General features: G+C 41.6%; 1 protein-coding gene across 1 annotated transcript in view; it reads left to right on the forward strand.

Moving 5' to 3' along the window:
- The window catches only part of BUB1B (BUB1 mitotic checkpoint serine/threonine kinase B), a gene marked incomplete at both ends in the record, with an annotated part of 57900 nt that overhangs the window by 21010 nt on the left and 23718 nt on the right, over positions 1–13172 (forward strand). The window contains 5 exons of the mRNA XM_080930927.1: positions 3593–3789; positions 4432–4598; positions 6561–6775; positions 7053–7144; positions 8986–9218. Coding sequence (XP_080787053.1) covers positions 3593–3789; positions 4432–4598; positions 6561–6775; positions 7053–7144; positions 8986–9218 — 904 coding nt within the window. The remainder of the gene's footprint in view (positions 1–3592; positions 3790–4431; positions 4599–6560; positions 6776–7052; positions 7145–8985; positions 9219–13172) is intronic.

Below are 13172 nucleotides of genomic sequence, written 5' to 3' on the forward strand. Positions count from 1 at the left end.
AGTGGACCTAGAAAAAATGATAGAGAGTAGGAGGGAGCTAGGAGGGTGGATAGAGAGATAGATGCACAGGAAGTAGAAGGGAGGGACATCCAGCTTGAAGGGCTTGAGACTGGTGTGGGGGAGGAGAGTTTCTCTTTCCTCTAGCAGGCTCGCTCCTGAGTCTGCATTGGTAAAATTGAACTTTTGAGATTTTATTAAAAACAACATAATATCCTAAGGCTTTGTGCTTTAAGACTGACCATAAAGTCTGTGGATTTTTAAAAAATAAAATGTAGGGTTGTTTGTTGTTGTTGTTGTATTGTCTGTTAGTTGTAAACATAGTTGAACCATGTAACTGTCTTTGAGGAAGAAAATACAGAACAAGCTTCCTTGGCGAGTAGAATCCCTCTCTCTGTGAAAGGTGATATTTTAGTTTTATTGGTCTTTGGGCGTCTTTCTCTGCCTACATATCTAGAATATGCCAGAGGAGTTTCTCCATGACAGTATTTATGTCATAAAGTAATCCCAATGTCTCTCATATTAATTTCTTGCATTAACCTTAAAAGAATTTTTAAAAAGGAAAGGTGTTTAGAATTGTTGGCAATCACGTTACATAATAAAATACTGATATTTGAAACTGACAAAATTTAGAGCTGAAATATATTCTTGAGGACTATCAAACTTCAGATAAATCAGGGCTGGTGGCTTATACTTGTTTTCCTTAGCAGGAGGATCTTGAATTTAAGCTAGCTTGCACTATAAAGTGAGTTCCTGGCCATCCTGGACTTCATAGCAAAGCTAGAATGACAGCACTGCTAAAGCCGCATAGAAGAAGTGGTGTGATTTTTGTTTCTGTGGGATGTTGGCATGTTTTGACATTCTAATGACAAGTTAGAATTCACCTGAGAGATAGTAGTTACAAGGCTGTATTTATAGCAAAGGATTGTTCTCAGAGAACATTACATTGATTTGTTAGCTCAGAAGCTGTGCTACCTGCTGGCTTATCACGATTTTTGTCCTTCATTCTATCCTGTGTAATATTTGTACATGTCTGCTCACTAAAATAGTCTTATAATGTAATTCATTCAGTAGTTAGACTGAATAACTTCTCAAGTTATTTTTAATTCTAGGGATTCATGACTATATCTAAGGACTTATTAAAATAACAATTACAGGGGTTGGAAAGATGGCTCAACAATTAGAGTTCTTGCTTCTCTCTCTTTTTTTTTAAGATTTATTTATTTATTATATGTAAGTACACTGTCACTCTCTTCAGACACACCAGAAGAGAGCATCAGATCCCATTACAGATGGTTGTGAGCCACCATGTGGTTGCTGGGAATTGAACTCAGGACCTCTGGAAGAGCAGTCAGTGCTCTTAACCACTGAGCCATCTCTCCAGCCCCCTTATGTTATGTCTTACATGTTCTTATTCTACACTGAATGATTTGACCATATGCAAGAGTGAAGGTCACTCAGAAAGCCGCAGGTATTAAATTGTTAAGCTTTTATCTGTGTGCTGACAGAACCAAAGGCTGGATCTTAAACTGACATTACACACAGTAAGTTTTCCTAAAGCATCATCATGAGAAAACATCACTCATTTAGGTAAGCAAAAAAAAAAAAACCACAAAACAAAACAGTATTTACTGAATTACTGCAAACCTAAACTATAAAGTAATAATGGTTTTTGTTAAAAATATAAACGGAATCTGGACATAGTAGCACAAGTCTGTAGTCAGTCTACTTTAAATTTAGAAACAATAAGATCCTCAAAGTTTGAGGCTGCCTGGTCCAATAGGGACTTCCAAGCCAGCCAGAGCTAAATGGTAAAACCCTATCTCTAAAAGCAGAATAAAATAAGATTAAAGATTTTTAGATGGCATGTTTGATTCAGTCCACATTTTTCAAATGGACTATTGCATTTACTCCAGACTAGTCAAATAAAATCTTGGTTCGGTAGCAATGCGTTGTGCCTTAGTGGAGACTGACTTATTAGAGAAGGCAGGCCCGATGCCATTGAGTGTAAGTGTAGCAAAGCCACTCGGAAAGGCTGCGCATGTTAACTGCTTCAGGGAGTAGGAGGGTTAGGAGCACACGGGCCTGAGCTAGTGTTGCTGTAGAAACAGACAAGCATGCGAGCAAAGTGTGACTGCTTACTCCTGGCTTTTAATTTACATAATGCTCTTAGAAAGCAGCTTTCTACTTCTAGTAGGATTTGATCTTGTTTACTTGTTTCCTGTGTTTGTTACTGTGTGTTTCTGTGAACCACCTCCCCAGCCTGCTTTAGGTATTTTTAAATGGATGTATAATGTTACATGACATTCTCTTAATTTGTTAAGCAATTTTTCTGTATTTAAACAACTTCTAATTTTGCTCAGTTATAAATAATTTGTTAGCAACTCTCTTCATGCATTGTGCATTTGTTCCTTAAGCTCCTAGAAGTTAGAAAGGTGGCTTGGTGGGTAATGTGCTTGCAGCACCCAGGCTGTGACCCTAGCGCAGTGCGTTCCTGGAGCTCGATCAGAGTTAGTCAGCTCCAGGTTGAGTGAGAGACCTTGTTTCAGAAAATAAGATAGTTATGGAGAAAGACCTATCTCTGCTCCCCTCTCCTCTGTATGCACCTATACACACTGGTATACAAGCACACACACAACTTACCCAAAGAAAGGGGAAGACAGACAGACACAGACACACTAAAATAATTGCAAACAGTCAGAATAGCATGGGAAAATGATGCATGTTGTAATTGCTATGGCTACTTGGGCTGTCAGGTTTGTGCAATAGTTGAACATATCTGTACTCAGACTTACTTTTAATTGTGATAATATTGGGTGCTTTGGAGGACTTTTCCCCATTAAAGAGCTCTGACTCAACTAGGTGAAGCTAGTTGATTACTTGTCTTCCTGTTCCATTCCTAGGTGTTGATTCTTTATTAACCTTCCTGCAGTGTCTGACTCTCCACTGTGTTCTGAAATGCTCTGACAGTGCAGGCTTACGCTCTGAGTTAGATGATTTTCTAATTGTTTAGATGCGTGAGTGAATTATACAGTGTTTCTACACTAGCTAGGTAGTGGTAGCACATGCCCTTAATCCCAGTGGGCAGAGGCAGGTGAATCTCTGAGGTCCAGGCCAGTTTGTGTCTACAGAGCAAGTTCCAGGATAGCCAGGGCTACATAGAAAAACCCTGTCTCAAACCAAACCAACAAAATTCTACACTATACCTGATCTCATAAAGTTTCTTATATTCAGACAGACTTCACTAAATCTCTCCTTTGCTTTTAAACTCTCAGCCCCGAATATATTTACTATCAGACAGAAGCAAAATCAGTTAGTTTGACATTTAAGACCTGTGACAGTGTTTTCCTCGGATTCCCCACCTTGCCCAGCCTTGGTAGATTTTGTCTTTTCTTCACTTCTGCCAGACACAAGAACACCCTTCCTTCCTATTCTGTATCTGTTCCCTGTTCCAGTTCCCTGTCCAGGCCAAGTCAAATGGCACCTCCTGTTTGAAGCCTTTTGTCCCCTTGCCTACTTGTGAGTTGATCTCTTCCTCTTGTGCCTTTCTTGGGTCCTTGTCCCAAGTGTATTCTTTACCTATTCTTCAATGCAGGGGCGTTTGTGCAATGAGCCTTTGGATGTGTACAGCTATTTACAAAGCCAAGGAATTGGTGTTTCCCTTGCCCAGTTCTATATCTCATGGGCTGAAGAGTATGAAGCTAGAGAAAATTTCAAGAAAGCAGACATAATATTCCAGGAAGGGATTGAACGCAAGGCTGAGCCCCTGGACAGACTGCAGTCCCAGCACAGGTAATCTATCTGCCTCTCCGGAGCCACTCTTAATGCTTATTTAAATATCTAAAGAAGGCTTAGTTGTGTTAAATTTACTGTGTGGCCTTTTAAAGACTTTTTTGTCTTTCTGGAAAACCCCTGTAGGTGTGCTTAAATGTTTTTACCAATTCTCAAAGATGGGATGACTCCATTTCCTGTATACCATGCTGTTCTTTATAGTCAATACCCATTCTTTTTCCCTAACCCTCACAAACACCCGCCCTTCAGTTTTATAGCTTTGATTTCCTAGGATGTCACAGATGCCAGTATGTAGCCTTTTGAGTTTAGTTTCTTTAACCAATTGTGCTTTTAAGATTTCCTCTTATGAGTAAGGCATGTCAGCACACACCTTTGGTCCTGGCACTTGGGAGGCAGAGGCAGATCCATCTGTGAGTTTGTGAGTAGCCTGGTCTACAAAAAGAGTTTTGGAATCTAAGTCATCCTAGCCAGTCCTTGTATTGTAAGCTTGCCTCCTGATTCCTAGAGAATTAAGTTTCCGTGGAATAGTTCTACATTATCTTTCTCTATTTGTTCTTATTAGCATTAACAAATTAGAAATGTAAAGTCTGGTGACAACTGGTCATTTCTATTAAAAGCCGGCTGTCCTTTGTCTTGCTTTAGACAGTTCCAGGCTCGAGTGTCTCGACAAGCTCTCTTGGCCCTTGGGAATGAGGAGGAGGAGGTCTCGGTGTCCTCTGAACCACAAAGAAGCACGCTGGCTGAGCTGAAGAGCAGGGGGAAGAAGATGGCCAGAGCACCCATCAACCGTGTTGGAGGCGCCCTGAAGGGTGGGTGAGCTTGTTAAGTGTTTCGGAGAGCCTGTAGTCTCTTGTGGTAGGCAGGTTATGTAAGAAGCAGCACATAAATACACATACATGCATGTGTAGATGCTGCCCTAGTTTCCTGAATACTAGGTAGCAAAAAGAAAAGCCAAAAGAGAGCTAATATCATAGACTGTAGGAAATCCAAAGATGTAGACTTTATGCTGTGACTGCGAATGAGGCTGATAGTTGAGATGTGACATTTCCAAATGTAGTTGAAAGATGTGTAATAATATAGTAGATATTATCAAATTAAAGCTTAAGTGTACTAATTCCATAGAGGGCTTAGCTAATACCATTTTCAACTGTTTAGCACTAGAAATGGATACTCTTTTGTACTGAGTCAGGGTTTTATATAGTTCAGCTTGGCTTCAGACTTGCTGTATGTTAGAGTCTGGCATTGAACTAATTCTTTTGCTTCCACATCCAGGTGCTAGGTTTATAGGCAGTACCCCACACCTGCCATAAACCTTTCCCCTCTTTTTAATTAGTGCTGACTATTTTTCAAAACTGTTCTAGAGTCACAGCAAAATTGTCAAAGTAGGGAATAAAATTAGCTTTTGTTACCTGAAATTATAACAATCAGACATGTTAACCACATTGGTTTCCCTTACCTCTTTCGTGGTATCATTTTAGCAAAATGTGGATTGGAGAGCATAGAAATTGAGGCAGAGGAAGTACGTATTGTCAGAGGCTATTCCATGATGATCACAGTAAAGCTTAAAATAATTGTCTCACAACAGAAGGTACCCCTAGTAAGTGGGCTGCTTCTGTGGTTTTGGTTCTAGTACATCTCTGTTGTTTTAGTTAAGATAAAATAGAAAGCTGAAAAATACTTAGATTAATTTCTGATAAAACTAGACAGTGTGGTAATACATGCCACCGATCCAGCACTCAGGAGGCAGAGGCAGTGGATCTCTTGAGTTCAAGGCCTGTGTGGTCTGTAGAGTGAGTTCCAGGACAGCAGGGTTATATAGAGAAATCCTGTCTCAACAAAACAAAAACAAGAACATTGAACACCTGAAAACTAGCCAACGAAACGACATAACATTAGGAGCGGCACAGTGATGACTGAAAGAAGTTGTCGGCCCTTTTAAGTTATGAGTGAAGTTAAGAGAGGACGTGGGTCATGTGTGGTAGTGGACTGCTCTCATATAGTGCTTGGGACACACAGGCAGGCAGATCTGACTTTAAAGCCAGCCTAAGTCTATATAGTGAGCTCGAGGCCAGCCTTGGCTATATAGCAAGACTCTCTCTCAAAAACAAAGACAGCAAATTTGAAAGTACGGGTCAAAGAGAAGGCTCAGGAATTAGAAAATGCTCAGAGGTTAGGAGCCCTTGTTATTCCTACAGAGGACCTGAGTTCTGTTCTCAGCACCATACCAGGCAGCTGTATGTAAGTCAGTTACAGTGACCCATCTCTCTGACCGCCATGGGCACCTACACTCCTGTGCTTATACTCACATGTAGACACACCCTTACACATAATTAGAAATAGTAAAGATAAATCTTAAAGAAAAGACTGACATGTTAGGACAAAGGGAAAAAAGTAAAGAAAAATGTATGACAGTGTTACTAGTTGAATCGTTGAGAATTTATTATTATGTTTTACTAAGATTTATTTATTTTAATGTAGGTCTGTGTATGTGTGTTGGGTGCAGGTTCCTTGGAGGCCAGGGAGGGTTTCTAGTGTCTCAGGAATGTGGGTGCTGGGAACCCAGCTCAGGTCTTCTGCAAGACTAGTATGTGCTTTTAGCTGCTGAGCCATCTCTTCACCTTAACTTAAAGTTTTTTTTTTTAAATCGTTTAAGTCTCATTTTGAAGAAGTATCCCTCTTAATTTGGAGCAGAATATGTGTATCTTCTGTGAAGTCTAAGTTAATAATTAAAGCTTTTACATGACATTGTCGTTGTCACCTTTCTCTTCTAGCGCCCGGTCAGAGCAGAGGATTCCTAAATACAGTTCCTCAGCCGCTGCACAGTAATCGCAGGATCACTGTTTTTGATGAAAATGCCAATAGCGCTTCTAGACCGGAGTTATCTAAGCCTGTAGCCCAGCCATGGATGGCACCCCCTGTCCCTAGGGCCAAAGAGAACGAACTTCAGCCCGGCCCGTGGAATACAGACAGGCCCTTGGAATATAGGGTAAGGACTCATGGTATTTGCCAGTAATGAAGACTTGATTGTACTCTTGGTTTATTCTTGTTTGATTAGCTTAGGCTAACCTTGAACTTGCTGTGAAGCCCAGGCTGGCCTTCAACTCTCTATGCTCCTGCCTCAGCTTTCCATGTGCTAGCATTATACTCGCACACCACCCTGCCTGGCTGTGTTTAAGGTGGCTTAACTCCTAGAATATTTAGATTGCCTGCATAAGTGTGGCAGAGTGTAAGTTGATCATTTTAACTTCTTTCTCCATTCTTAGCCTCACGGCAATCCAGCCTCTGTGATGTCTGCACCCAGTGTGCTTCCCAGCTTTACCCCGTATGTGGAAGAGAGCGCCCAGCAGACAGTAATGTGAGTGCAGAGGGGTTGCCAAGGATGGGCAGAGTACCTGAGAGTCCCAAGAGTCCCAGTGCATCTGGTGGTGGGAGTCACGGCAGATAAGCCTGAGTGTCCTTTGTATCTGTTGTCTATGCTGGTGAACTTAATAATCGGGATTATGGTCCTCTTGCTGTAGCAGAAACAGCCACTGTGATCCACGTGAGAGACACTGCTTTGCGACTGGCAATAATCAGACAGTGGAGTTCTCTCGTCTTACCCCATTTTTCTCTTCTGAGTGTCTTTTTTTTCCTTCATAATCCTTATCACTTTAAAGAATGTTTTTAGATTAAATAATGTATATGAGTGGTTTCCCTGCATGTATGCATGTATGTGTTCCACATGCATGTCTGGTGTCCACAGAGGTCAGAAGAGAGCATTGAATTTTCTGGGACTAGAGTTACAAACAGTTGTGAGCCACCACATGGGTGCTGGGAATTCGGTGTGGGTTCTCTGGAGGAACAAGAGAAGAAAAATTAGGCAGAGTGGTAAATAAATAATCACCCCAAGCTTTAATCTTTAAAGATTGTGAGTTCTAATACTAGGTTCAATTTGTGTTTCAGTGTAAGAATTTTCTCATAGCTAATATGTACATATATATATGTATATATATATATATATATATATATAAAGACAGAGTTCCTGTTTAGACCATTCTAGCCTTGAACCCATAGAGATCCATGTCTCTGCCTCCTGAGTGCTGGGATTAAAGGCACTTTATATTTTTAGCTTCATAGCTAATGTATATCACACTATGTGATAGGAACCACAGGAATGCAAATTTAAGTACAATATTGAGCAAAAAATTCTGTCTAAGCATAAAACACAGGAAGCTATCAGAACCTTTATAAAAATTAATATTGAGCTTTATGTCAATTTCATTTTTAAATTTAGATTTAAATTATTTGTTTTTTTGAGACATGTTTCTTTGTGTGTGTATGTGTGTACGTATGGTGTGTGTGTGTGTGTGTGTATGATTATGTGTGTGTGGTGTGTGTATGTGTGTGTGTGATTGTGTGGTGTGTGTGTGTGTGATTTTGTCTATGTTGTGTATGTATGAATATGTGTGTATGGTGTGTGTGTGTGTATGTATGGTGTGTGTATGATTGTGTGTGTATGGTGTGTGTGTGTGTGTGTGTGTGTGTGTGTATGTGTGTGTGTGTGGTATGATTGTGTGTGTGGTATGATTGTGTGTGTGGTATGATTGTGTGTGTATGGTGTGTATGATTTGTGTATAGTGTCCGCCCTTGTGTATGGATGAGAATGCTGACGGACACATGGAAGAGAGAATGCTGAAATTATACTCAAGTACCCTCATGCCCAGTCAAGTGGTTTTTCTTAATGATTTATAGTTGTTCTCCCTGTTAGGAGAATCATTCTTTCCTGGAATTCTCCAACCTAACTGTGTTAAGTAGCTTTCAGTCACTGTCACAAATGCCTAAACAAACAGCTCCTAAACAGAACAGGTTTATTTTGGCCCAGGTTTAAGAAGTTTTAGTATGTGGTCATTTGGACTGGATGACCCTAACTTGCTACTAATTCTTTTCACAGTCTGGGTGGTCCTTAGAACTCACACCCACCCCAATGTTAGGGACCAAACTGTGCCTTGATGTAAGCAAATGCCTTACACTGAGCTCTGGAACATAATTACTGTGATCCTTGTGAGTTATCTTAGCCCCATTTTCAAATCTCACTTTGGTTTTGTTTTGGAAACAAATTACATATAGTCCTGATGCTGGTATTGTTCATCTGTTTGGGCAAAATAAATAAGAAATGATGCACTTTGACTTTGATTGATAATTGTTTCCCTTCCTTAGGACACCATGTAAAATTGAACCTAGTATCAACCATGTTCTGAGCACCAGAAAGCCAGGGAGAGAGGAAGGGGACCCCCTGCAGAGAGTTCAGAGTCATCAGCAAGGGTGCGAGGAGGAGAAGAAGGAGAAGATGATGTACTGTAAGGAAAAGATTTATGCTGGAGTTGGGGAGTTCTCCTTCGAGGAGATCCGAGCTGAAGTGTTCCGGAAGAAGCTGAAAGAGCAAAGGGAAGGTACGGGAGTTGTTCTAAGAAAATAACTTTCCAAATCTGAGAGGCTGCTTCCCTTGTACCTTCAAGTGCTGATGTTTCTATGCTCATGTAGTTCCTCCCATAAAACATTTATATTGAGAAAGCGGCCTGTTCTCAAGAGTAAAAGAAGAGGTGGTCAGACTACAGGAACGTCCACTGCACAGCAGAAGCTGTGTACACAGGTGCGCTCCTCAAGCTCCGTTCTTGGTGCTGCCTGAAGCTCTCAGCCTCAGTTTCTCTAGCAGCTTATTTATATTAGCACATTCACTCATATCATTTATGATATGCATTTCTATTATTTTTCAAGTCATTATCTCATTTTAAAGTTAAGGAAAGATTTGGAAATTGAGGGGAAGAGAAAGCAGTTCTTGTTCAGAACTATGTGTTCTGGGTTAGGAGGCAGCTGATGGGGCAGGATGGACTGATAATGGAAAATCAGGGAATGCTGGAGACTTGTTAGAACAAGAGGGTAAAATAAATGTTAAATACTTTATTGTACTGCATGTGCCTATTTGGGAAGAAGACACTGGTGCAAAACAAGGGGCCAGCTGGGTGAGGCTTGGTTTGTTTGTTTGTTTGTTTGTTTGTTTGTTTTGGGACCAGGTCTCATCTCACTATGTAGACCAGGTTCTTCTCAGCATCCGGAGTGCTGGGATTAAAGATGTGTACCACCACACCAGACTGAGACTGCCTTTTGAAATCGGGGACTGGAGGACTGGAGAGATGGCTCAGTAGTCAGGAGCGTTAGCTGCTCTCACAGAGGACCCAGGTTCACCACCCAGCACACGTTCACACCCAGCACACGTTCACACCCAGCATCCTCCCCTGGCCTCTGAGGCACCGAGTACACAGTAGTACACAATCATATGCAGGCAAAACACCTGTGCACATAAGGGTGAGGATAATTTCTGTGCACTGTGTAAAAGCATCACCTGCCAACCAAAAGCTGATGGCCTCTAGCAAAGGCAGAAAGTAGAAGGTGGGACTTCAAGAAGAAATATAAACTAAGCTGAAGAGTGGGGCTCAGTGATAAGTGTGTGTGTGAAGAGCTGCATTCAGTCAGTCTCTAGCACAGGAAATACCCAAACTCCCAAAGAGCCGAGTTAATTAACAGTACCTGGATAAAAATATTGTTCTAAGGAAAATTTCTAGTTCATACCTGCTATAAAGAAGTAAGGTGACACACATCTTATTCTCAGCCGAAGAAGTCTCTGCTGAGGTGTAGTGGGATTTGGGTAGATAAATTCAATTTTGTTTCAAATTTTCAAGTCTTACATCTGCAGCTCCGGTTTTCTCCTGTAGTTCGTTGAGAGAGCCGAAGCATCTTATTTCTCATCACTGTCAAATCGCCATCTCTGTCTGCTTACCCTCCCTGGCTTTCCATCTGTAAACACTGTTTACAGTTCCCAGTTAATTCTGTTCCGTTTACAGTCCATCTTTTCTCAGGTCAGCTATTTGTCCGGAACAATTTTTCTTCCCTCCAGCCTTTCTCCCTCTGCTGTTGTCATAACATGGATTCCCAGTGTTTTGAAGTCCTTAATTGTCCCCACGGCCTTCTCAAGCCATTAACTCATCATTTTGCTTCCCCAAAGAACAAACTTTATTCTTTAAAAAAGAAAACAACAAAAACTTTAGTCAGGGGAGGGAAGGGCATGGCATGCACTGGGGAGGCCAGAAGACATTACTATAGAGTTGTTTCTCTCCCCATTCTGTGGGTTCTGGAGACAACTTAGGTTAGTATTTCATCTTGGAGTGGCAGGGCTTTCTTTTATCCACTGAGCCATCTTCCTGCCTCTTATTTTTCTCACGTGTGTGTGTGTGTGTGTGTGTGTGTGTGTGTGTGTGTGTGTGTGTTGTAGACAGTGTGGGGTTTACATTCTGTCTTAGTTACTGTTCTGTTTCTGTGAAGAGACACAATGACCAAGGCATTAATAATTCTTAAAAAGAAAATATTGAGTTGAGGCTGGCTTACAGTTTCAGAGGTCTGATCCATTATCATCATGGTGGGAGCACGGTGGCATGCAGGCAGACATGGTGCTGGAGAAGGAGCTGATTGTTCTACATCTGGATCTGCACGCAGCAGGAAGAGAGACACTGGGCCTGGCTTGAGCTTTCAAATCCCAAAAGTTTACTCCCAGTAATATTCTTCCTCCAACCTGGCCATACCTACTCTAATAAGTCTCCTAATCCCTAAGTAATGCCATTTCCTGGTGGTTAAACAGTCTGGTTTAAGAGTTTATCAGGGCCATTCTTATTTAAACCAGCGCCGTGTTGTGGGTTACCCTTAGGCTGTTTGTATTCTGATGTTAATTCTGCTTCCTCTAGAGGGGCTGCCCTACCCCCACCCTCCCTCAAACTGTGGATCCTGAACCCCAGTGATCTTATGTGAACCTTTCCCCTATTTTATCTGGTTCAATAAAGGCTAGAGCCTGTGATTGGGCAGTGGAAGAGAAAGGTGGAACCAGAGAAGAAAGGGAAGAGGGGAGGACAGAAGGGGAGGAGAAAGAAGGTGGAGCAGAACCATGTAGCCAGGAGAAACTTCAAGTACCCAAGAGTCTCATGGCTGGGGAATAAGTTTGTGTAGTGCTAGGTCTACTCAATCTAGGCATATAGCTTATAATTATAATAACTAGATTGTATGTTTTTTTTTTAAAGGATTTATTTATTATATATATAAGTACACTATATCTGTCTTCAGACACACCAGAAGAAGGCATCGAATTCCATTACAGATGGTTGTGAGCCACCATGTGGTTGCTGAGATTTGAACTCAGGACCTCTGGAAGAGCAGTCAGTGCTCTTAACCACTGAGCCATCTCTCCAGCCCCCAGATTGTATGTTTTTATATAGGCTTATTGCGGTTAGAAATGACTGTTACATATGTGTGTGTGTGTGTGTACACACACACACACACACACACACACACACACACACGTGCACATCTGAGGGAGTTTCCCTTCATCACTCTCCACCGTCTTGATTGAGGCAGTCTTGGTAAAAACAGAGCTTGTCTGTAAGACTGGTGTGGCTGGCCAGTTTGCATGCATGGCAGGGGCTCACACCGAGCCACCTTCCCACTCCCAGACCTCTCCAGGCTTCTCATTGTTCTCTTGGGTATCTGTCTATTCATGGTCTTCAGAGGCCTTTACCAAGTCCAGTGCATATTTCTTCACAATACCACATGACTACCTCTCCAACCCCACCTTTTACTGCTTTTCTTCTAAGAAGCTACAAGTAAGTTGGCTTTCCTCTGGATTCAATACTGTAGTCTTCCTGCATTGACACACTTTCCCTAGATCTTTATCTGACCCCTATTCAGTTTTAGCCTTATCATTGCATTTTATCAAAAAGACCACTGGTTTTTAGTAGATGTGATCTGCCTATCTTTCTTTTTAAAGATCTTTGTTTACTTTATGTATGAGTGCTCCATCTGCATGTACACCTGCATGCCAGAAGAGAGCATCAGATCTCATTTCCAAATGTTGTGAGCCATCATGTGGTTGCTGGGAATTGAATCAGGACCTCTGGAAGAGCAGTCAGTGCTCACTGAGCTATCTCCAGCCCTGCTTCCACCCCTCCTGCATATCTTCATCCTCTAAACCGTTTTGCACCCTCTGTTCGGTACTGCTGCTGTTTGACATTTTGCTGTACTAAGTATTGAGCTTCAGGTTTGCACTGTAAATCAAGTGATCTACCACTGGGCTATAGTGCCCCCTTCCTAAAAAGTTTGGTGGGGTTTTGTTTGTTTGTTTGCTTGTTTGTTTTAGGTGGGGTTTTGCTTATTTGTTTGAGAAATATACTCCTGTAACTTAGTCTGGCCTCGAACTTACATGATACTGACTTCTAAATCTTCCTGCTTCTCCCTCCCAAGTACTGAGCTTACAGACAGGCCTCACTGTGCCTAGTTCTTGCAAACCCAAGGTTTCATGCCAGGCA

Source organism: Micromys minutus (genome assembly GCF_963924665.1).
Source record: "Micromys minutus genome assembly, chromosome: 17".
Classification (NCBI taxonomy): domain Eukaryota; kingdom Metazoa; phylum Chordata; class Mammalia; order Rodentia; family Muridae; genus Micromys; species Micromys minutus.